This window comes from Erpetoichthys calabaricus, chromosome 15 (genome assembly GCF_900747795.2).
Source record: "Erpetoichthys calabaricus chromosome 15, fErpCal1.3, whole genome shotgun sequence".
In the NCBI taxonomy this organism is placed as follows: domain Eukaryota; kingdom Metazoa; phylum Chordata; class Cladistia; order Polypteriformes; family Polypteridae; genus Erpetoichthys; species Erpetoichthys calabaricus.
The window spans coordinates 61,686,370-61,713,160 of record NC_041408.2 but is presented as its reverse complement, the minus strand read 5'-3'; the positions used below and the strand labels follow the sequence as shown (position 1 = coordinate 61,713,160).

Here is a 26,791-nt window from a genome sequence, read left to right as displayed (position 1 = left end):
GTGTGAATTCGACAATTTTATTTTGCTTTATTCATACAGTGTTTTATGCTAGGAAAATGGGATATTAAGTTATTTGACAGACTAAATAAAAAGTATTTTACAATACAGTGCAATCTCTAGGCATTAATCAAAACTCTGGAAAATGATCAGATTTAAAGCTGACATATCTGGTAATTTTTACATTTTTGTTCTACATTTTCTCTAGTGCCCTATTATCTACATATTTAATTCACTAAGCCGGAAGACAAGTAGCCACCCATGGAAAGCACGCCGGAAGGGGCGTGGATTCACTAAACCGCCGACAAGTAAGACACCCATGGCTCACACAGGAAGGAGCCACGCCCACCAACTCTAAGACCATTGGATATGACGACAACTCACAGAGCCACGCCCACCAACTCGGACGCGACGCCTCGGAAAACATGCCGTCATTTCTGTTTGTCTGTGCCACAGTCCACATGCAGCTCTGAGCCACGTTGACTTTTCATTAGTCAACCTCAGTGGAACCAGAGAGAGACAGAGGAACACACAGGCAGTGCGAGAGAGAGAGACAGAGGCACACACAGGCAGCCAGAGAGAGCCACGCACACACAGGCAGTGCGACAGAGAGAGCCGCGCAATCCTTTAAAACTGAGGTTAAAACACAATGAAGGAAGCAGTCTTTAAAAACCAATAAGCCCTGTGCCTCTTTTTCATTAGCGTCTCACCTGCTTCACCGCCCTGCAACAGTCGAGACGCTTTCTCAGCAGCTGACCTTCTCTGTGCCTGACTCCACTACTGTCAGTCGCCTGATTAAAAATGGTTAACTCCTGCAATGTTACTATCTTGGTTGGCTTTTACATAAAGTTCGGATTTGTTCAAATGTTCCTTTTTTTCCCCCTGTGCTTAAAACTCATTTTAAAAAAAAGTGTTTATACAACTGCTGCAATGTTACAGAGAGAGAGGGCTCGCGTGCTTCTGAGAGACAGAGGGGGAGGGAGCTCGCGTGCTGCTGAGAGAGAGCCTGCGCGTGCATCTGAGCAAAGACAATTTCCTGTTAGATTTGCCTTTGCAATGACAATTAATAAGGCACAGGGCCAAACTTTCAAAAAGATGTTAATGTATCTGCCAAAACCAGTTTTCAGTCACGGACAGTTGTATGTTGCTCTCTCCAGAGTTCCATCTTTTCATTCACTTACTGGTATGCCTGCAGGAACATGTGCAGTGAGCGAGTGAGAGAGAGCGACCGACACACACACATATACACGCGCGCGAGAGAGACAGTGAGCGCTGGACGCATAAGAATAAGAATACTTCATTACATTGATATACCGGTGTTTTCAGTATTCAAAGCGCTATCCACACAGGGAGAAACCGGGAAGCGAACCCAAAATCTTCCACAGTCTCCTTACTGCAAAACAGCAGCACTACCATTGCGCTACAAGGCAGTTAAAAGAATGCACCGGCCTCGATTTTGTTTTCACTTCTGTTTACAGCGATCGGATCGTAGCGTGCATTTTTGCAATGTTACTTTTCTTGGTGGCTTATTACATTACAGATGTTTCACATGTTAATTTTTTTCCCCGTGCTTAAAAGACATTAAAAAAGTGTTTCTCAACTGTGACTCCGGAACAACTCAGAACGCAAGCTATATTAAACGTCAACAACGAAGACTCGCTACACCTTAATGAACAAGTGCTGAAACTTATCCCTACCGACGAAGTAACTTTCACCAGCATGGCCTCCATCGTCACAGACAATCCCGCTTTCAGTCACGGACAATTGTATGTTGCTCTCTCCAGAGGTCCATCTTTTCATTCACTCACAGTGGTATCCACAAACCCACCCCATTTGGACAACTGTGTCGTTCAGCAAGTGTTCATCCACCAATACATAATTATGCGGCGTATGTTACGCCGCGGGTTGGCTAGTATAATAATGTTTCCCTTGAATATTTTCGTAAAAAAGCTCAGCTCATGTCAAGAAACACATTTAAAAAAAAAAAAAAAAAGATAGTGATCTTTCAATAAATTATAAAATTGGAACAGCAGAAAATCTCTTTTAACTTTAAAATAAATACTATAATGCAGAGACTTCCCTACATTTTCTAAAGATAATACATTCTTAAAAATATTAAATATTGGAAAACACTTTACTGTTAACAGCAAGCAAATACAACACTGTATGGAAGAGAATAATCATGGTTAATTGACATTTCTGCATACACGGTAATAAAAAAAATAATATGAAGGCACTAACAATTTGGTTTTCAGTCCAATACTTAAAATATCAGAGACTGCTCCTCATATAGTTAGTAAGTTAAACCCTGTGCTGTTTTTTCCTTCTGCAATGTGAAAAGCTGTTAGCCTTCCATACAAATGATTACCCCCTGCAAGGTCTGTCAATAATCTCTGTAGACTGTTAAATTATTATACAGGCAACATCTGCTAGTGGATCTTTTCTTGCTAGAGCCTAACTAATGTGACGTATGAAGCAGATACGATTAGTCATGACACAGGCACCCATGGGCGAAAGTAACTTGCTTAACATCAACAAATTTAACAGCAGTCTTTAAAAGGCCATCTGTTCCCCTAAGTTAATGATGTAGCTTACTCTGAATTACAATGACAGTGTCATAATAAATTTGTACAATTCTCTCTCCAACATAATGGGAACAAGTATAGCAAAAATAACATTAGGCATTGTAATACACAACATTTAAATCACTTAGATATCTAAATAATTGCTGTGAAGGAGGGTTTATAACATTATTTGCACCGTTTGGCATTAAATTTAATCTACATTTTAACACAAAAGGATTTGAGTTTAATACAAAGTTCTGTATATTTCTGTGCTTTTATAGAGTTTTGTCTTTGTAAAACTTGTAATCTAAAAATTAAAATACATACATACACACTTGGATTCGGGCTCATAAAAGTATGCTGTAGAGCTGCAGCAATTCATATTCTGTAAAGTGTCATGACTGGAAGATCTTAATACATCCATAAAGAACCAACAAATGAAACACTGCTATTTGGCAAAAAATAACAAGGCTTAATGTGTAAAAGTCTAATAACTGTAACGTTTAGGAGGTTAATTTTTACATATACTTGTATACTGCATCAAAGCACTAAATGAATTGTGTTTTAAAGTGTTTAAGTACTGTAGGACAATTTCTCTATTTTATTCTGCAGGTTTTAACTTTATTCATGCTGTAGTCAAGGCAGAAAATGAATATTGCTCTTATTAGGTTTTACTGTAAGTGCTGCTTTCTTTATTTCAGACAGACAGATAAATGAAACAGATGGATGAACTTCTAATTCCAATCTAAACGAATAACACATGAAAGTTCACATCTTTTGAGAAATTAAATTTTTTGTTCTAAATTTTACTAAATGCTTAATAAAAGGATAAGTGTCTGTGTGTCCGTCCAGTTGCTATGTCTCTGTCATTCAACAGATGGCATATCTCAAACATTTTTAGTAAAAATGGAATTGCATTTGTCATTTAAATAGTTGGCACATTACAAAACACTAACACTGCTTTTACCAATTCCATACCATATGGCATAAAACAGAGGAAAATGCATTGCACAATGCACTGCAAATGTTAATGCTGAGGTCTATGTTCTGTAGATACTTCGATTTCAAACTGTTTTAGACAGGTACCACAGCTTGTAAAAGAAAATAGTGTTGTCATTATGGGCATATCTTTTGTAACCATTAACATTTGTACAATAGTGTAAGGCTGTATGGCTGGACAAAAAACATCTACACAAATTAAAGTCTACAGAAAGTCCTGTATCATAGTTAAGATAAAGAAAGGTCAATTAATATGCCATAACACCATATGAGTGTGTCTGCACTGACACTCATTTCAATTACCCAATGGTAAACACTTTCACATTATGTACAATTACCTACAATTAGATTTGTTATTGTTCATTTATGTACCGTGTCTTTTACAGACTTTGGTGCTCTAGAAGTATTCACTTTTATAGAGTTCCATGACATACACCAAACATTTTCTAAATACAAACATGCATACATTGACTACTGTTGTGAGAGATAACATGTTAGATACTGCAAGGGAATGTAAGTGTTAATTAGAATAAATAAAAAGCAAATTCATTTTTACTCAAAGATGTCTCTCCAGACTTAACACAGGTCTTTGATATTCCAAGACCAAACATGGTGTCCTTCATCTAGAGAACAAGTACTACAAATCACAGATACTTCACATTACCATATTAAACAGCATATATGAAAGCAATGAGTCTTACCATGTCATGGCTAAAAACTGTAACACACAGAAGATAATTGCCAGTCCTTTTTTATTCCACTAAAAAACAGAAAATGAAAGTATCATATAGTTTTCATCCATAGATATTTCCATTTTTTAATCTGTTACCTAACAATCTAAAATGAGAAAAACACATGGGATAGTACTATTTTTGTACAGTTATATATGAGCTGACATTGTTCTATGATTAGACATAGAACCTCGAGAGGTTTAAACTTATTAAAATTCAACATGCTGAATATACTTCTGTTTTCAAAGTGTTTCCTTTAAGATCAGTGACTGGTTACTACTGGCAACTAAAGAAAAAAGGCTGTTCCCAAGAAATGAAGATAGCAAGTCTTAATCAGAGCTTTTTATTAAAACTCTCTGACAACCAAGTTTTACAAGACAAGAGGAAAAGAAACACTTACCCAGAAGACTGCACAAAGTGTCAAAGCAAAGAACAGCTAAAGAGGGGGGGAGAGAGACAGTACAAAAATATTTAATTTTTACTCTTCTTGATTATCAGCGAGTCAAAACAGGTGACACTTAATTTATTTCATGCATAATATGTGAACATTTGTCTAGAGTTATTTCCATTTAAAGATAAACACCACTTATTTTTCAACAAAAAGATTCCAATAATAAATTTTAATTGCATACAGTGGCACAGTAGCACTGTTGACTCACAACTCCAGGATACTGCCTTTGAATTCTCACATGGTCATCATTTGTGCAGAGTATACATGTCCCTTAGTGACCATGTAGGAATTACCCAGATACTTTAATTGGAAATTTTTAAATAGCCTTATAATAAAGTAGTAAATGTGAGAGCAAGACAAAGATTTGTAATAAACAAGTGCGTCCATCCAGGTTTGGTTTCTGCTATAAACCTGATGGAATCTAGCCCCTCCCCCCAAAAAAACCTTTATTGATAAACTTTGTAAACAATTCTGGGCTTGCCAAATCACTTTAAACAACATATATTTGCCAGCCTTTTTATATATTAGTAATACCTTATCTCACTGACTTACTGTGAAATAAAATGCCTTTATAAATATCCAAGATTTTGAGCTCATTTTAAAATTTAGATATCTTGCATTCTGTATCCAGCACCTATGACATGCCACAATATCATCACACTCAAGTGTCTCTGGACCTGCAAACTACAGAACTATGTTATCTTGCTGTCTTAAAATTAAACAGGTAACGTTGTGATTTTAAGGGCACTGCCCAAGCAAGGTTGCCTCACTATTCTGCAGTAGTTTCTCATTCTGTTTGGTACAAACATACAAAACACAGTAGCCTTTGTTTCTCCTCATCTCAAAAAAAGCTGCATTTTTTTCTCCCTCTTAATGTATGCATTTTGCCTATTGTCAAGTTGAAGACCACTTGGTTAAATTTATGCTTTCCTAAATTCGATGAAAAATAATGTATATGGCATTTGACATTTTTATTTTTTTTTATCTATACTATTGTTATACAGCAAATTTTATACAATTTTCTTTTTGAAATTCAAAACGAAAAATACACATCATAACATTATTTTTAGTCATTACTAGGGGGCTCCGCTCATCTGCTGGCGAGCTGCGTTTTCTGCTTGTCGCGCTTTGTGTTGATCATTTCATGTCTCTGCTGCTCGCAATGTGAAACGGGGGGTGGGGTGGGGCTGAACGCATGCTAAGGAGAAGTGGTCGGATCATCTGCTGGCTTCCTGCTGCTGGCAAGCTGCATGTTCTGCTTGTCATTGTTTTAAGAGCTGGGAGCACATGATGTCTGTCTGCCAAAAGAATTCAAACAGCTGCTTGGTTAGATGTTCGTAAACTTGTTTTAAAATGTTGTCTCACTGTCTTTTCTCGTGTGACGTTAAAGTGTCTCTCGCGGGACATCAAATTGTCTTCTGAGAAGATCATGTCTCGTTTTCCTAGTCTCCCTCCCAGGATTATTTTTTTTTTATAATTGAGAGATGTGTCCCTAAATGTGTCGAATGCACAATCTGATCACAACATGAAAAGAAACTGGATTATTCAAAAGATTTATTTGGAAAACTAGGGGGCTCTGTCCCCTGCTCACTTCACTCGCCAACCCCCGGGCGGGCGCTATGTGCTAGCCACTTCACAGCTCTGCTGCTCGAGTATGAGGAAGCAGATGTACAATTTAAACAGACTGTTATGCATATGTAGCAATTCCCATGAAAATAACAGACCTAACTATTTTACATTACAGTGAGTAATTAACCATAATAAAAAATATTAAAACGTAATAAATTGAAAGAAAATTATGTTTCATGTTGTGTTAGAGATATTCATTGCATTATATGTTTTTGTTCTGTTTGGCTTTGAAATTAACACGCAAATACTTTTTAAAACTTACACTTTTACTGTGAAACTTCAGTACAAACAATATTTGGAATTAACTTTTCATCAATATCGCACTGAATTTTGATTCCGTGTCTGGAATTACATCATGACAACGCAACGTATAACAGCCCGTGAGTGAAAATCGTTTCTTTCACTCTAATAAATAAACCAACTTTTTCAAATGCTTGTCCCTGTGATTTGTTAATTGTCATAGCAAAAGCTATTCTAACCGGAAACTGTAAACATTTTAATATGAATGGCATATCAAGATCTCCTTTGGTGTCTAATGTTATCCGCGGAAGATGTACTACATTACCTTTCTTGTTGCCTGTTAAAATTTTACATGTTTTTTTTTTTTTTTTTTTTTCTGTATTTATATGCTTCCCCTTGGCCATATTATCCGTAGTTATGGATTGGGTTATCATTTTAATGCAGATGATACCCAGCTCTACTTCAATGTTAAAAGTGGAACTTCATCAGAGCTTTCTCAGCTCACAACCTGCCTTAGTGAAATTAAAACCTGGATGGAGCAGAACTCTTTAAGATTAAATTGCAATAAAACTGAACTCCTGCAAATTGGGACTAAAATGCAACTTAATAAAATGAGCTCCTTCCCAGTCCATCTTGGCAGTGATCTCATCAGACCTGCCTCTACTGTAAAAAATCTTGGTGTCATTTTTGATTCCTCCCTCACTTATTCCACCCACATAAATCACATTAAGAAACTTTCTTACTTTCACCTCCGTAACATATCCCGTGTTCGCTCCTTCCTCTCCTTCTCTAATGCTGAGAAACTTGTCCATGCTTTTATCACATCCCGCATCGATTATTGTAATTCCCTACTGGCAGGTGCCCCTTCTAATCTTATATCACAGCTCCAGCTTATTCAAAACTCAGCTGCAAGAGTCCTTACTCGAACCAGCAGCAGCGAGCACATCACACCCATCCTGCTCCGTCTTCACTGGCTCCCTGTGTCCTACAGAATCGAATATAAAATCCTACTAATAACCTACAAAGCTTTAAATAACCTCGCACCAAACTACATCAGTGACCTCCTCCATCACTATGTGCCTGCCCGCCCACTAAGGTCCTCTGATTCTGGTAATCTTGTTGTGCCCCTCACTAATCTACACTCCATGGGTGACAGGGCCTTCAGCTGTATAGCGCCCAGACTCTGGAATGACCTACCAAAATTAATCAGGTCAGCTGACTCCATGAATTCCTTTAAAAAACAACTCAAAACTCATCTGTTCAGGAAGGCTTTTAGCTCTATTTGACTTTATTACCTTTCTCTCAGTTTACATCTCTGTCAAGATGCCAATGTAACCTGTATGTGTGTGCTAGACCATCAATTATGTTGTCTGTTTTTTTCAGAATTTACTGTCTTAATCTTCTTTATTTATTTATCTGGTTTGTACAATGCTATATACTGTATATTCTGCCGTTCTTTATTATATTCTGTAAGTGCCTTGAGCATGGGAAAGGCGCTATATAAATAAAAAGTATTATTATTATTATTATTACCAATTTTGAATACAACTAATCTTTGCCTATTGCATAGCCCATCACTCATACATAAATTACGCAATAGCATTACGATACATCCTTCATTCAACAGTAATTTGGCCGGTAGAAGATCGGACGGTGTTAACGGTTGCAGATATTCTATGGGATATTGTAAATTGATGTTTTCATCTTCCGCAACATCACCACCAACTGTTTCAGTATATTCTATTGATACGCATTTAACCAATCTGCCAATTTCATCGTAAAAATTTATAAGAGCTGAGAGCGCAGGAACTGCGTCTGACAAAAGCATTCATGTGAATGAGAGGTGAGAGGACTATGGGCGTGGGCCGTTAACCTGAAATGGTTGAGAGATGGACAGAACTTGAAAAAAATCTCTTGGAAATAGTCTCATCTCGCGGGACTTGAAAAAATCTCTTGGCAATAGTCTCGTCTCAAGATTTTCTTTTATAATAGAGAGATGTAATTGTCCACTTAGAAATATGTTTACTTGGGTCACAGTGAAGAATGTTTTCAGACAATCTGTTTTTGAGCAGGAGTTTCTAGTGGCTGGGTGACATTTTAAAATTTGCATGGCACTGAAGAAGGCAAAGTTTCATCCTCGGCTAGCCTGACTTTCCTTCACCTGCAGCAGGTTAGAAAAGATTGTTGTGCATGGAGTCCCAGCAACATCTGCAAAGTAATGACGAATATATGTTGTCACACACGTGTGTTTAGGAGACAACTAAAGGGCTTAAATACATGTGATTCCATGCCAGACCAGGGGGTGGCAAAGTGCACTAATTTTCCCTCTCGATCTTTTGCAGACCATTCTAGGGAAATCCCGCCCGGCTCTGAGGCAGCCAATAATGTCACTTCCGGTTCCGGTATTGATGACATCACTTCCTCTACTGGCCTTTAAAGCTGCCATCTTGTCTCCTGAGAATCAGTTCTGTTTTCGACTCAGTTGAATGAACATGTCTCTGTTATTTAATCAGTTTTGCAGCCAGGAACAATTATACGGGTGGCTGCCCCAAACCTTCTCGAAGTGTTATAGTTATTTTTCTGACAGTGGCGTAGTCTGCAGGATGGAGAAAACCCTGAAGAGAATGGGACCAGACCTGAATCATGTCCAGGTGGGAGAGTACCTGGGCCGAGCTTTAGGGTGGGGATTGCATCTCGGATTTCGGAAAGAACCGGTGCAGACTCCGCTCCCTTTGTCCATCTCCGAGTCACCTAAATTAAATAGGGAAAGTGTCGATGGGACACACAGACGTGGGCTGGTTTCTTTGGGGGAAGCGATGGGGACTTATTATGCTCTCTCGGAGGAGAGAGCTGTCCTCCCCACCGCGGCTAAGGTCCCAGAGGAAAGTGGAGATTCCCCAGACCAGCAGGTGAGGAAAGTGAAAAACTGGAGGTTTGACAATGAGCGGTCTACCTGGGAACAACTTGACGTTCTCTGGGAAGAGGTGGCAGGTTGGTTAAGGCCCGCTGAATGCACCACCTTCCAAATAGTGAAGAAAGTGGCCTGTTTTTTATTCATAAATAGCCTGCCAGAACATTTCACCCAGCCGGTCTGGGGAGATTTTTCGAATGTAAACGAGCTCATTGAGACATCTAGGGCAGCCTCGCAATTTGGGAAAGCGGAACGGTCCTTAAGCGGACGCTGTAGAGATTACATCCCTCTTAAGCTGCCCTCTCGGCATAAACCGGAGTTTGCAACGGAGTCCCCGATTCCGCGGGCGCAGCCCTCGCTCGGAAGCGAGGCGGAATGTAAATGGAGAGAGAGGGATGGATTGTGTGCGCTTTCAAACCCCTTGTTAATGGCTCATAAAGGGAGAGGTCATTATAAATGGTTACAAGGTGGAATCTCTATTTGATTCCGGCAGCAACATTTCTATTGTTGACTGCCGATACGTACTACCGCGACAATGGTTAAAAACAAAGACCAGAATTACCTGTGTACATGGAGATGTCCGCTCATATAACTCCGCCTGATGTTTCATCTGCCACGGAGGATCACTCAAAAGAATCACTGTAGTGGTCCTCCGAAATCCACCGTGCACTGTGATTCTCGGGCGAGACTTGCCTGATATTAAAAGCGGTGAAGTACTGATCTCTCCTTATTCGAAATTGGGCCTAGTAACAGACGGGAATCCACCATCTCAGGTTGTCTCCGCAACATGTATGCAGCCGGTGGAGAGAGATATGGAAGACCATGAGGAGGATGGGGAGCTTCCTGGACCGTCGCGGACCACTACGTCATCTGCCCCCGTCTCGCCAGAACGGGAGGACTCTCCGCCCCTTGAGGTCACACCAGACCCTCTCTCAGATCTGAGCTTTCAGTTTAGACAAACACCGGCCTCATTTAAAAGGGAACAATGGAATGATGATTCCCTTAAGTTTGCTAAGAATGTAGTAGTCCTAGTCAACGGCTAACGCACCACTCAGCCCATGCCACAAGGACCCCACTTTGCGATAGAAAATGATTTATTATATCGGGTCAGTGAGCACAAGGCGGGGGGGTGCGGAAGCTGTTGCTAATTCCGGCGGCAAGTTTGTGAGTTAGCACACGCCCACCTCCTAGGAGGCCACCTAGGCACTGAAAAAACATTAGAGCATATTAAGCTCCATTTCTATTGGCCGGGAATTAATGAGGAGGTTCGCCGCTTCTGTATTTCATGTCCAAAATGTCAGCTGCAGCAAATTCCTAGGAGGGACCGTGCTCCTCTTGTTCCCCTTCCCTTAATTCAGGGGTGGGCAGATTCAGTCCTGGAGGGCTGCAGTGGCTGCAGGTTTTTGCTCCAACCCAATTGCTTAATAAAAAGCCCTTATTGCTCAAGTAACACTTCAGCTTCACTTTAGTTGTCTCGCTCATTAAGATTTTGAACCCTTATTGCTTATTTCAGTCTTAAACAGCTGTATTCTTGGTTTGTAATTGCTCCTAATTAGCAATACCATGCAAATGACAAAAGAGACCAGCATTTCTCCATTTAGCTTGTTTTCATTTACACCTGTATGTATTTATCACGCACTATTTGGTTTAATTAAATACTTGGAAGGAAAATGAAGAGAAAAAAGTGAAGCACTGAGAATTACTCATCTGTTTTAGACTTCAAATCATTTGGATGATATCCTTAGAAAGGAAAATAAATCTAGGATATGAGTATGACCTGACATGGCAGAGTTAAAGCACTAGCAAGCCATGCAATTAAATAATTGACAAGGATTGGTTTTTAATTAAGCAACTGGGTTGGAACAAAAACCTGCAACCACTGCGGCCCTCCAGGACTGAATCTGCCCACCCCTGCCTTAACTGATGTACCATTTGAAAGGATAGGGGTCGACATAGTGGGACCCCTGGAACCCTCGGCCCGAGGACATAAATATATATATTAGTCCTCATAGATTATGTGACCCGATATCCAGAAGCTGTTCTGTTGCGCTCAGCTAATTCTAAAGCTATTGCACGGGAACTAATGGGAGTCTTTGCACGAGTTGGGGTCCCTAAAGAAGTCCTTACGGACCAAGGGACGCCGTTTACCTCGGGGACATTCAGGGAAGCGGCCAAGTTACTTAAAATAAAGCACTTGAAAACCACGGTGTATCATCCTCAAACCAATGGTTTAGTAGAGAGATTTAATCAGACTCTCAAACAGATGCTTCGCAAGGTGGTCAGTGGGGATGGGAGGAATTGGGATCAACTCCTCCCCCTCGTACTCTTTGCCTACAGGGAAGTCCCTCAAGCCTCAACGGGGTTCTCACCCTTTGAATTATTATATGGACGACAACCCCGGGGCATACTGGACATTTTAAAAGAAGGTTGGGAAGGAGAGGCTCTTCCCTGGACTAATATTTTGGAATACAACGCGCAATTACGCGGTAGATTTGAGAAAATTCGGCCCATATTAAAAAGTCACATGAAAGAGGCGCAAGCAGTACAGGCCCACTATTATGACTGTGGCACGACACTTCGGGAGTTCCAACCGGGGGATCGAGTCATGGTATTGGTTCCCACCTCCCACTCTAAACTACTTGCCCACTGGCAAGGGCCATACAAAATTAAAGAGAGAAAAGGACTCGTCGACTATTTGGTGAAACAACCCAATCATCGACCGAGTGAGCGGATATATCACGTGAATCTGCTGAAACCGTGGAAGGAAAGGGACCCTGATCCCACCTCCGACCAGCCCCGCTCCTTCTTTGCTCAGAGTAACACACTTAACTTTGGGTCTACTTTGAATAACCGACAGAGGCGAGAGCTAGAAGCAGTTATCTTGTCCATCCCAGAGGTGGCCCATGATATTGTGACTGAGCCCGGGGTCATAGTCCGAGAACGGCCCTATCGACTTCCCAGGGCAAAGAAGGCTGAAGTGGAACTGGAAATCAAGTGCATGCTGGACCTAGGAGTCATAGAGGAGAGTCATAGTCCCTGGTCCAGCCTAATTGTCTTGGTTCCTAAGCCCGACAGGAGTTGCAATGACTTCCGTCGGCTTAATCAGGTCTCACAATTTGATGCTTATCCAATGCCTCGAGTGGACGACCTCCTTGAAAGGCTTGGACAGGCAGAATATCTGACCACACTTGACATGACCAAAGGGTACTGGCAGGTTCCTTTAACGGATTCCGCAAAGGGTAAAACCGCGTTTAGCACCCCTAGTGGGCACTGGCAGTATCGTGTCCTTCCATTCGGGTTACATGGGGCTCCTGCAACTTTCCAGCGTCTGGTGGACAAAGTGCTCCGCCCCCATAACACGTATAGTGCTGCCTACCTGGATGACGCCGTCATCTATTCCAGCACCTGGAAGGAACACCTACAGCACGTTGGAGCAGTATTACGGACGCTGGGTGAAGCCGGTCTTCGAATCAATCCAAAGAAATGTTTCTTTGGATTGGAAGAAGCCAAGTATTTGGGCTACCTGGTGGGTCGTGGTACTGTGAAGCCGCAGTGCTCTAAAATAGAAGCCATTTTGACATGGCCCCATCGCGAACCAAGCGTCAGGTCCAGGCATTTCTCGGCAGGGTACTACCGCCGGTTTGTACCATGCTTTTCAGAGAGAGCCGTGCCCTTGACTAATTTAACAAAGAAGAGGGCTCCTAACACTGTGGTATGGACTGATATGACTGAGGCAGCCTTCGGTGACTTAAAAAAGGCCCGGATGTCGGCACCCGTTTTAAAGGCACCTGACTTTTCACGTCCTTTTATCCTCCAGACGGACGCTTCGGACACAGGCCTAGGAGCAGTGCTGAGCCAAAGTGTCAATGGTGCTGAACACCCCGTCATGTTCCTGAGCCGGAAACTGCTGGATCGGGAGACCAGGTATGCGGCAGTGGAGAGAGAGGCTCTTGCGATTAAGTGGGCGATTACACAGTTGAGGTACTACCTCTTGGGTCGGGAGTTTATACTTGTCACGGACCATGCACCTTTACAGTGGAGGCCCTGCATAAGGAGTCTAACCCGCGAGTCACGAGATGGTTCCTCGATCTACAACCTTGTAAGTTCTCGCTCATTCATCGGAAGGGTTCTCTACACGCCAACGCCGATGCTCTCTCCTGCATTCACGACCTCTTGGTGCAGAACGCCTGACCCAACGGGTCTGGGCTGAGGGGGGGGCCCTGTCACAAACGTGTATTTAGGAGACAACTAAAGAGCTTAAATACATGTGATTCCATGCCAGACCAGGGGGTGGCGAAGTGCACGAATTTTCCCACTCGATCTTTTGCAGACCATTCTAGGGAAATCCCGCCCGGCTCTGGGGCAGCCAATTACGTCACTTTCGGTTCTGGTATTGATGACATCACTTCCTCTACTGGCCTTTAAAGCTGCCATCTTGTCTCCTGAGAATCAGTTCTGTTTTGAACTCAGTTGAATGAACATGTCGGTTATTTAATCAGTTTTGCAGCCGGGAACAATTATACGGGTGGCTGCCCCAAACCTTCTCGATATCTTATAGTCATTTTTCTGAGAATGTAGGACTATACAGTACAATACCACAGGACACTGTTAGAAATTTGGGGCTTATACCAAGAAAATTCAGGTCTGGTGTTTGGACGGAACAGTTTTCAAGGTTGGTTCTTTAAATAAATATTCTACACTGGCGCTCATCTAATCCTCACTTCTTTCCAAATAAAAGGCTAAATGTTTATCTTTTGTAAGTGGCATTAAGGTGATGACATTCTCTGATCTTATCTCTAATGTCTTCTGTAGCTCTTATATTACATATGTTAAAAAAAGGCTGAAATAAGTGATTATCATGTATAGATAAGGCGGAGGAGCTCTTATCTGTTGCCCCTAAAATATATCCTACGCCAAGTTTTATACTTTTAGTAAATGCTGAACTCTGGATTGCCCGTACAGTGATGATAATTTTGACTGGAGCAGAGTAAAACATAAAAAGATGTAGAACATAGATGGTGTTTCATGGATGTCTGAATATTTTTTTTATGGATATTTGCAACCCAGTAACAGAAGTTATGTAGTGTCAAAGTCACTTCAATTTTTTATCTCTGAAGAACTGCTGTTTTAATATTGCGCCATTTTGAGTTCCATATAAATGACATTACAACTAAGTAAAACTTCTCAAAGAACAATTTGTTACTCTAAAAGGTTAGGACATTCCTCGCCAAAGCTCACTTCAAATTTGACATCTGAATTAAACACAAACAAACAAACAAAGTACAACAGCAAACAAGTCTTACGTCTTTCAGTTTGTTACTGGGAAACAACATAGTTTCTTTGTGGAAATTGTTTTATCCACACTGAGCTTAATACAGTCCAGTTTTCAATGAAAATATACACCTATTTTTTTTTTCATTTACCTCTTTGGAGGCAACAGCATAGAGTAATAGGTAACTTGTTTCTTTCTTATTCTTTAGTGAACATCACTGTCCCTGCCTCCTTGTGTCCTACCAATTTAAAGCAAAAACATTTATAAGCCCCTCCATCCCTTGAAGTGACCCTAAACTAGATTAGGTAATGTGGATAATGGATGTTAACTTGTGACCAGCTTTTTTGGTCAAATTTACTTTGCTTATAAGAAGAACACAGGAATGAAGGGAAAAGTTTACAAAACAAAACATTTAAATAAAACAGAGGCCCTGTAACACAAAAAGTAAATTCCTTCTTCTATACAGTTAGAGCTTGGCCCCTTGATAAATATTATGAGAGACAAACACACTGAGACTAACAGAGCTGCTGCAGTGCCCAGACTATTGTATATTATAAAGGCTCACTTTAAAGGTTTTATCAATTCATATACATATATAGCTATATTCATGTTTATTTCTATTTATTTCTTATTTTCAACAGTAGTAGCTTTGTTCAATGTTTGAAACTCAAGTTTTTTTAAAGGAAAACAAAAAAGGGAATGATTAGAAACAAAAGTTAAACAGCAGTTCCAGCTCACATAAGTTAAAATTTCTGATGTGAAACCCAGTATTCAACAAACTAATCACTATTTCAACTGTATGACTTTTTATACCATTCATTATTTTCTAAAACACTTACTCAAGTCTGACGGTTTATAATTTTTTGCAGCTGATGTCAGTTTTTCATATCCTCTACTGCTTTCTATTTCTATCAAATTAAGGCCCTATTTGCAAACACTGAAAATTTTAAATATTTTTGTCCTGTTAACTCATCAGTAGATTAATTCCAGTGATTCTTGTATAGGTTTTCATACAAAAGCAAGAATCCCTTTAATTGCAATCATCAAGTGTTAAACAGGTTGGCCAGCCTTCCCTGTAAATGCCTTTCTTAGATCTTTTGTGGTATGAAGCATCCAAAGGGTGAAGGCTCGGCTTGTCATGCCATGTATTACTAATAAAGTAAATGTCCTCATATGGCTTTTAATCTTATAAAGTGCCATGCAAATGCATTCAAAACCTTGATCAATTTTCTAAAATAAATAAATAAATAAATAAATATTCTCTGTGATATATTTGTATTTATTTCAATGCCATACAACTCAAAATTATTTTTTTATGTGGCACTGTTTTAAGTTTGGTAAAACCTTAACATCTGCAGTGGGCTGGCACCAACAGGGTTGGTTTCCTGCCTTGCGCCCTGTGTTGGCTGGGATTGTCTCCAGCAGACCCCCGTGACCCTGTAGTTAGGATATTGTGGGTTGGATAATGGATGGATGGATGGAAAACCTTAACAAAAAAGGCTTTGTGTGTAAGTATTCAATTCTTGTGTTGCAGAAACTCTAAATTTTACAAATTTGAAAAATAACTGCCTAATTAAAAAACAACTGCCCCTCACTAACTGATCAATAAATAATCGTCAATTTTTTTTGGGATAAATACAGCCCATAGTTAAGGAATCGTTATTTTGGTTGAGAATCTGAAAGATAGCTATGAAAGAGCTTTCCAAAGAAGTTATAGATAAAATAATACAAAGGTACCTCATTTTTATTTTTTTGAAATTGCTTTTTTGGTGGAGGTCACCATGACACAAAGGCTGGCACATCAGCCCAGACTTTTTTGTCCACAGCAACAGATTCAAGCTCTTTCTAGGGAATTTGCAGGCTTTCTCAAGCCAGCTGAGACATATAATCCCTCAAGGGTGTCCTGGGTTTGCAGCAGAGTCTCTGCAAGTGGGATGTGCCTGGTGCAGATCTACAGGGAGCAATCAGGGAGCATCCTTACAACATACTTAATTGCATAAGTTAGGAAAAAAAGTACAAAATACTGAAGTGTTTAGATGTCCTAGTGAGAACTGTTAGTTCAATTATCAAGAAGTAGAAGCACATCAAAACAATGCTTAGAAAATGTTGCCTCTTAGAATTCTTTGCACAAACAAAACAATATGTAAGAAAAGACACAAAAAGCCCAACAATCACATTTCACATAATACATATGACATGCATTTATTTCTAGATATTACTGAATAACTCTTCCATTGTAATGCATAAAACAACCAAACACACATTACTATCCTGCGATGGGCTGGCGCCCTGCCCGGGGTTTGTTTCCTGCCTTGCGCCCTGTGTTGGCTGGGATTGGCTCTAGCAGACCCCCGTGACCCTGTAGTTAGGATATAGCGGGTTGGATAATGGATGGATGGATGGACACATTACTATCAGCAAAAGAAAATTTGTCTGATCCAAAATACAATCAAGCCACTATATTAGTAAAAGAGATAATGTCTTAAACAAACCTCAAAACACCATCCCCAACCCAAGCCATAGAGCTGGTTAATAATGAGAAGCTCGTTATACTGGTTAAAGCATCAGGAGTTAAACAGATATGTCAATAGAAGTGCACAAAACTTACTCCTGAATTAGAGTAAATTAATACATTCTTGTAGCTTCATAAAGAAACTGTACAATTCCACGGGAAGAAAATCAGGCAAAATGCTAACAGTGCAGTGTCATAGGGAGTGTATCACTAAAAAGAGTCAAGTTCTATCCAATATCACTTTAAAAACACTGCTGTAAGAGGATTTGGAGTGATTGTATCTTTTGACACTGTCTCAAAGATAACAAAAATGTTAACACAAAAAAGTTATCTTAGAATAATCCCATAAAATATGACCTAGCGAAGCTGGAGCTATATGGCATCATTCACAGCTATGATCCAATCTCTGAAATATTTTAGATAAATTTAATCTGGAGTGGTGTATCGGATGTACAATTTGTAATCTGATTTAAAGCTTGTTTGATGAAGAATGAGCGTTGTGAATACCTGAAGTATACCCTTTACTGGATATATTAATAGAAGGGTCTATTTCGCAGCATTACCGAAAATCATTTAACAGCGAGGACAGAGACAGAACTAGAAAGAAAAAAAAAAATCTAAAAACGCTACTTATTTTTTATGAATAGCTAAAATATTTTTTGTCTTCATAGACATTGAAAAAAGGATTAAGAAAGATGAGCATATTCTTTTAACAAAGCTTCACAAACTGTAAATAGAAAAATAAGTGTGTTAAGGGAATTCTAAAAACTTACAATGACACTGATCAAAGGATACAAATATATGTCAATACAAAGATCTCTGAAAGCCCAAAAACCTGATGACTTCTATGAATTAAATATGGTATAATTAAAGAAGAGCTGAAATACAGAATCAGCGGTGGGCTGGCGCCCTGCCCGGGGTTTGTTTCCTGCCTTGCGCCCTGTGTTGGCTGGGATTGGCTCCAGCAGACCCCCGTGACCCTGTAGTTAGGATATAGCGGGTTGGGTAATGGATGGATGGATGGATGAAATACAAAATGATTGGTGCAGATGACCTGAAGAAGATAGTGTTGTGATCTTTTGTTTCCTACATTGGTTCAATATTTTGAGTGGGTGAAGCACAATCTGATTGCAAGTAAACTGGCAATTGTTTTTAGTAACTGAAGCACACAGCAAGGTATATAAAGGAGACGTTTCCACATTCCAGAGACAAGCAGGTAAGTGCAGTCTCACTGAACCTTCTACTTTCGTCCATTCACTTAGATTATAGATATTTACAACCCAGTAACAGTTGTAAATAGGGTACTGCCATACCACTGTCATCATTTTAACATGAAGAAATCTGAATTTTTACTGTGTACTCGTACAGAGGCTTCCGGGAAAGTGTAAAGCAACTTAAACAAAACAAAAATACTTTGTGCAAACCCAGATTGGCACAGCATCTTAAAGAGCTATTCCTGATCTATTCTAATTCTTTGCTGAAGGAGTGTATAATATTGAACACTAGGTGAATGTTCAACAATAGAGGTCTGCCAACAATCATTTTAGAACTACAGAGTTAAGGGGCTCAGACTGGAGTAAAGGTGTGCCAATCAATGATGTTAAGAGCTCTGTATAAAATTAGTCTGTATAGGAGGGTGGCACAAAAGAATCTAGCATGTAAAACTAAAAACATGACAGCACAAGAGTAATGCAATTTGAGAAAGGCTTTGGAGGTTAGAGGAGACCAAGACAAAGTATTTTGGCCACAGTTCAAAAAGGTATATGTTTCTAGATATACACATCAGTCACTTTACAATCACAGTTAAGAGAGTAACAGCTCAAGTTAATAACCAAAAAGAGATGCACAACAAATGATCTTAAAACTTACAGCTACAAATTAGAAAGTGGTAAGGCCGACCAGGAGAATTAAGGAGAAATATAGGTTGTGTATGAATGACAGTATAGCTGAAAGCACCATACAAAGAGTTCAGCAAGACATTTAGATACTCCTATGAAAATTCAGCTAAACAGTGTAAAGATGGCAGTAACTACTGTAGAAGAAGCATTAATGACATTTCCTGTAATTCGATTATACATCTCAAAATCAGAATTTTGTGAATGGTATTTCACAAAGAGAGTAAAAGTAACTGTTAAAAATACAAAATGCTTAAATATGAGAGGAATATTCATACAATAAATCACATGCATGACATGTTTTAAGGAAAACACTAATAGACTGTTTAATACTGTCAAATATGTAAAGACCAGAAACACAAAATAAGCTATATAATAAACAACAAATAAACTTGACAGAAAATATTGAACCTGCCATACTACCGGAAATCAGCTTTATTGTAAACCAAAAAACAGGCTTCCAGATAAATTATTAATTCAATCAAAAGGAAAGTTAAACAGAATATTTGTAATAGTCTTAAGCCTATGCTGTGTTTTACTCCAGTATTTACTTTTTCTTGAATAAATGCAAAACAAAAACACAATGGATTTCATATTAGTATTATTTCTCATTTTGGTTCTTCCCATGCAGAACAATGCTCTAAGTACAGAATTTAAAAAATATATTAAATTTGCATTGTTTTCAGAATTATATTGATTACTTGTTTTAAAAAAAAATGAAGACAGCTTGTAAGCTGTATTATTTATAGATATCAATCATAACTAGCACTTTTTAGTAGATATTGCAAATCAGAAAAAATTTATAGAAAGCGAGAATAAAATCACACTAAACACTAAAATTTATGTAAAGAAGTAAGTATTAGGCAATAGTTTTAGTTTCTTTTGACAAGATGATCAACAATATGAACACAGGAATATTTCTGAAAACAAGTGAGGATTAAAAAGTATTATATTCTCAATGCTCAAAATACAGAAGGGGATCAGGAAATTAATAACAGTAAACCATTTGAGATTACAGATTATCTTTCATAAAAATATAATAGAATGGAGTAAGCAGACTGCTTTGTGTAAAGTTACCTATTTAGACATTCTTCAATCAAAAATCAAATTTCAAAACAAAGTGAGAGAAGAACCTATACTTACTAGCATAACAATAGTAGCAATTAATCTTGTTGGATCAAACATTCTTTTGAGCTGCTTAAGCGGACCCATTAGAAAGCATGTGCTGAAAAAGAAGAGGTGGAAGAAAAAACAAAATGTTTATCATGCTAAAATGATGTGTTTCTTCAGTATATAATAAATTTACATTCCAAAAACTTCAGCTTTTCATGACACAAGGGCATGTAAGTTAAGCAATAAATCAAATTTTGATGATCAAATTGTTTTGTACTTAGCATATTTTTGACTGAAAACTGCTTTTCTTTCATGGGGAAATCTTGAGTGTTAAACTAGAGGAGTACAGTACAACATTGAGTTTTTTTTCCCTAGAACTTCTCAGAATGCTGTTATGATTCAATTCTAATTGGTTCAGATTCATAGTATGACTAATGATTCTTGTATAACTTGATTTTAGTGATATATAGGCACAGTATTCTGACCTCTTCACTTTTTTCACATTTTGCTATGTTGCATCCTTGCATTAAAATCACTTCAATTAAATTTTTTCTCACATCAAGCAACACTCAATGCCCCAGAATGACAAAGCAAAACGGGACTTTAGAAATGGACTATACAGATGCAAAAAGCTGGAAAAAATGTGTACAAATGCAATTCTTAATGCCCAGGTGATCCTCAGTCCACAGTAATACAAAATGTCTGCAATTGGAGGAAATTCTGTATTACTGATAATCTCCTTAGTAGTGGGCATCCTGAATAGATCATGACATGAGTATGAACGTGTAATGCTGAAAAAGGCAAAAAAAAAAAAAATCTCTGGGAAATAGTAAATAACCCTAAGAAATCTCTTGACCTTTCGAAAGCGTCAGGTCATGTGTTTACTATAAGAATACCCTTAATAAGAATGGTATTCAAGGAAGGGAACTACAGAGGAGACCACTACTCTCCAAAGAAGTATTGCTACACAGCTCAAGTTTGCAGAACATCACATAGAGGTTCCACTATGCTTCTGGAACAATGTTCTGTGGACAGTGGAGACAAAAGTTGAACTATCTGGTGGACATCTGCTATGATATATTTGGAGGAAAAAAAGCACTGCACACCAATACAAAATCTCATCCCACCCATGAAAATGATGGAAGGCAGCATGATTGTTTGGGACTAATTTACTCCCTCAGGGCTTAGGCAGCTTGATCCCATAGGCAGAAAACAATGAATTGAAAATTGTCAGAACATTTTACAGCAGAATGTCAGGGCAATAGTACTTCATCTGAAACTGAATAGAAATAAATGTTGTTGATAGCAAAACGTTGGCAGAGGCAACAAGACAATGATGTGAAACAGTGGCATAAATCAACACCAGCGTGACTTAAAACAAAAGAAAGGATGTATTTTGGAATGTGCAAGTTGGAATACAGACCTTAACCCAATTAAGATATTGTAGCATTACCTGAACAGAGACATTTGCGCAAGGAATTCCAGAAATGTCAATGAATTGAAATAGTTTTGTAAGGAGAAATGATAAAATGATGAACTGTAAGTCTGAAACGTAGATCTAGGAAATTATTTTGTTGAATTAACTACTGTTAAAAGGAAGGTCTACCAGATACTAAATACAAGTGTTTACATATTTTTCCAAGCTAAACTGTGACTGTTTAATCAATATGTTCAGTATTGACAAAAACAATTGTTTGTTATTAGTTTATATAATCTGCTATGTTTAAAATTCATCTGAAGTGGCAATTTTTAAATTCTTTAATAAATGAATCAGATTTACAACCAAATTCTAAAGAGAAAATATTCCCAAATGTCACTGACCAATTTACAAGTGTACTTAATATTTCTAAAGTTTTGAATAAAATTATAATCTTGCAATTTGAATTTCACCTTATAAGTACCTACTGTACATAAGCAAGTAAGAACAGCAAGTAAACAAACACGAGAGACATTAGTGTGACCTTTCCATGGATCACAAGTAGAATCAGCCTTGCTTTATGTTGTAAATTATATTAAAATTAAATGTAGTGTTCGAAACTGTTAGACAGGACTGAGATTATGACTTCACCGACAGGTACTGTTCTTACTTGGATTCAAACTTCTCAAATAATTTTGTGCAAGTGTTTGGTGTTCGGAAAAAGTTCTTTTCATATATTACTATTACGAGACACAATTCAGAAAATTAATGTTAACTTTAATTTGTATTTTGATTAGTGATATTAAATTTTACATTTCATAGTTGGAAGCTGATCCTCTTTGATTAATAACTATTAAAAACACACCCTGTTTAATAATACAGAAAGTAACACAAGGATACATTTGTCAGAAATGTTTCATTTATGCATTACGCCTACAAAAATGTGTTTTACTGCAAAGTGAAAACATGTCAAAAACTCTTTAGATTACTGAACAGCACTTTATGCATTATATTTTTTAGGAGTAAGAGCCCATCTGCATACTTGGGGGTCTGCTTGGGTAGTCTCTAGCCAAAGCTAAGATACTTTTAAATCAGTCAATGTCTCCATGGTGCACTGTATAGTTGAAACATGATACCGAGGTCGATTTTACAGGGGCGGATAAAATCGCAGCCACAATGCTTTATCCATTATTGTGAATGAGAGTGACCACTGTTTGTAAGTTAACATCTCTACATGGCAGCGATTAGCTCCTTGCCTAGGCTGTCTGCTGCATTTCAGAATATAAAACATTATGCAAGTAGTATTTTTGAGCTGGATGTTGGTGAAACCAAATCAAAGTCTCAACCAATTCAACAGCAGATGTTACTGTATATTTACGTTATGGGTGTGATTTAGTCAACTTGCCACATTTCTTGCTCATATATCTTCTCATATTATCTTGAGCATCATGGCTCCAAAAAAAGATTACAGTTAGAACCACCAAAGGAGTATCAATAATGTTTTTCTTTGAATGTGAAATTTGAAGTGAAAAGGGTAGGTAAACAACCTTATGTATTTAATGGAGAGAAAAAAAACAACAAAAAAAAAAACCTTGAGATTGTTTTGATGACTAACATTATTCAACTTAGTGTGTCCATTTTGTTGTATTTTGGTGTTACAGGAGTACAAAAAGAAAAATTTTTGGATGCTGAGAACAGTTTTTACATTTAAAATGTATGGTAAATAATAAGTGTTACAAAAATTCACCTTATGAAGGGGTTTTCAGGGACAGATTATCTGTCCTGTATTTTCAAATAATACTTTAAATTTGGAACATTCTAATCAGAATTACTGACTAAAAGCTCTACTACAAATATAAGAACTTATCTTACAAAGCCGGACCCACACAGGGCTAAATTAAGAGGACAACGTGCTTGTTATAAACAATAACCCAGTCTAAATGAGGAGACTGCAAAATATACTTGAAATCCATTTCTACAATAATAAAAAGTGGGATGAATGGTATCAAATACATTTTTATTAGGTATAATAAACTGAGACATTTACACATACAGTATAAAGATGATTTCAACTTAGGTAATAAAAAAGGAATAAAAAATTCCAGTACATTGCACATTAATATCAATAATTAAAATGCTTAAAATTAAAGGTGTTTTCAAAAGGCAGTAAATGAACATTTATCTGTATTTAATTATTGGCAACTGCATAATACCAGGTTCCATGCCTGGACCGGCAATGTCTGTGTGAAGACTACATAATTTTCCCCATGTCCGTAAGGATTTCCTCTGGGTATTCCAAGTTACTGCATTTCCTTATCAGAAAGATGTGAATGGCAACTCTAAACTGGCCCAGTATGAATGTGGGCCATACCACAGATGTCACAAATCTGTGCAGGATCGTGTCTTTCCTTGCACTCTGTATTGCCGAGATAAAATCTGTTTCTCAACGTTTAATTGAATAAGTCTGTCTAGAAAAATGGATGATAAATTTTTTTTCGACATATCTAATTGCGCATTTCACTACTGCGATATCTATTTATAAAATTTCAAAATTTGTGAAAAGCATTCTTACATTTGGTTTACTACAGGCTACTATGAAAATTTTATATATTTAATCCTTTGAAAAATTGTCATATTGTCACATGAAGTCAAATAGCTGTGCTCTTTCTATAACTGCTTTTCCTAGCTCATATTTAGTATAAAAATATTCTTGCATTATTTTAATTGTGTAGTATTTTTCCAAACACAGAAAATGGTACTATAAATTAATGAAAAATGAATAAAATTGCACAGTAGGGGCTAATAATGTTTTGTTTCTTGTACTCATCTATAAATAACATGAAGCACCATATAAACACACTCTTATTCCCAAAAGTTATAACAGTTAACAATGCATTTACCTCTTTGACCTTCTATCTGACTCCGGCAGGATCTGAACCTAGGGGGAAAATAATGCTTCCATAAACAGAACATTATCCCCACAACTGTTTAAATGTTGAAATATCTACTTAGAAATTCAACGGCATTATTAAGAAATATGCAATCTACACTTGCATAGTATGAGCAATATGAATGAATAAGAAATTACACATTTAATGTGATATTAGAAAGCTACATCTTAAAACATCAACAATGTGCAATCTACTAATGAAAATTAAAAAGAAAAATATTTTCCCACTGTGACTTATTAAAAATATATAGCTTATTTTAGTTTTAGTGCAGGGGGTCCCTTAGGACACCATATTGGATTTTTAAGGATGTGTACTGCTCTTAACTACAGTAACTATGAAAATCATTAAATATTGTAATCTGTATGAAACCTTTTGCTCATATTTAAAAACTTTGGTATTTCTGAAGTTAAGTTTATTGTTACAAAATACCAGCATGTTTTCATAGTTCTTAGGCATTTGTTTTATTCAATGTATTATTTGTTTTTTTATTTTATATAAAAAAATGCAGCAAAGCTTTATGTTTATCAAAATCTGGATTGTGGAGATACAGTAGATTTATGAAAAATAGCCTTGGAAATAATTTATGTCATTGAAGATGTTTGGCACCTTTTGGATTTAGAAAGAACTCAGATTACTTTGAGAAAACTTGAGTAAATACAGGGAAAAGAGCATCTATAGAGAAAGTGACCTAGTCATAAAATCGATATCAAATCTCTGGTGCCATGAGGCAGCTTATGCCATCCACTAAGCGGTCATCAGTGCAGTCTATAAATATCAAATCTAAATATTTTACAGTTATAAAAAAATAAGCATTTTATACAACAGAACTTTAATTTGTGCATCTCATGTATAAATATTTATTTAAAAATCATATTCTTTAATTAAGCATTTAGCACAGAAAAGGTGTGTGTACATGGTTATTCCATACATACAGCTAAAGTATAACTTTCTTTAGAGTACAGGCTTCTGAAAGTATGTCCATAAAAGATGTATCAATTTTACTGGTGGACTGTAAATGGCAAGCAACAACTTTGAGAGAGCAGATTTAGATACTATCAATAAAGATGTTTTGGAGAAAGTGGATAAATTCTGCTACTTGGGTAACATATATAATCTGTATAGATGTGAAGATTTGTACAGGTAACAAGAATGACGTGCATGAAAAATGTTGCAGGAATTGTGCCCCATTCTAACTTTAAAAGCCTCTTCTCAGATACTGAATGGATAAGATTATACAAGCTAAGTAGTGAGTTGCAAAGTGTGCAGAAATAAGACATTACTGCAAAAGTCAGGACAAGAAAGGAAGAATGAAACCTTGAATTAAATAAGCTATAAATGATAATAAGGATATGCAACATAACATGAAAGAAAGCATGAAAGCTTGAATTAACTAAGCTATATGTTATAAGGAGAGAGTGCAGAGTATTTTTTGACCAAAAGTACAAAGTTGTACTAAAAGACACATATAAAGGAGAGATGAAGACGGGGAAGGGATAAACTGAACTCCCCGAGATATGTGGTCTAACCTATCAACCAGTTAAATGCAAACTGGGCATGATAAAAAGGAAAATTTTTTGAAATGATGGGAAAAAAACAACAACAGATAAAATCCTAAACACCTTATTGAACATTATACTTTCACAACTAAGACCCAAAATCAAAACCCAAGTTTAGGCTTTTCTTGTTCTGGTAGTGTACTGCTAGGGGTTTAGTCCTCACTTTTCAGAAGAATAAACTCTAGTTTACTGAGAACAGCCAAGCGATTGTTTTATTACCTGTTAAAATTCTCCATGCAGTAAAAGTAGTATATTTTTCCCCCAGAACAACTAAATTTATCTGAAAAACATTACTATCCGGTGATGACCCCAGTCAGAAGCCTTTTCTCATTTCTGCATGGTTAAAGAGTTTCTTAAAAGGTTGCAAAAATATGAGGATATACTGCTAAATAACTGAATCAAACATATAGGACGTACATGAATACATTGTTTAAGATGTCTTTTACGGAGTTAACCAAATATGTTAAGTAAGAATGGGGACTGCCTCGCTAAAATTTCCTTGTTCTTTGTCTATAGCAATTAATCTTTGAAACTTCCTTATTTGTAGAATTTG

At 37.6% G+C, this 26,791-nt stretch overlaps 2 protein-coding genes across 2 annotated transcripts in view; one reads left to right on the top strand and one right to left on the bottom strand.

Moving 5' to 3' along the window:
- sft2d1 (SFT2 domain containing 1) overlaps positions 1–26,791 on the bottom strand; it is an 86,074-nt gene that overhangs the window by 22,289 nt on the left and 36,994 nt on the right. Inside the window, exons 4-6 of the mRNA XM_028820244.2 lie at positions 20,345–20,426; positions 4,692–4,727; positions 4,262–4,320 (exon numbers count right to left, since the gene is read on the bottom strand). Coding sequence (XP_028676077.1) covers positions 4,262–4,320; positions 4,692–4,727; positions 20,345–20,426 — 177 coding nt within the window. The remainder of the gene's footprint in view (positions 1–4,261; positions 4,321–4,691; positions 4,728–20,344; positions 20,427–26,791) is intronic.
- LOC114666111 (protein quaking) overlaps positions 1–26,791 on the top strand; it is a 1,435,209-nt gene that overhangs the window by 1,388,696 nt on the left and 19,722 nt on the right. The gene's annotated exons all lie outside the window — the stretch shown is intronic.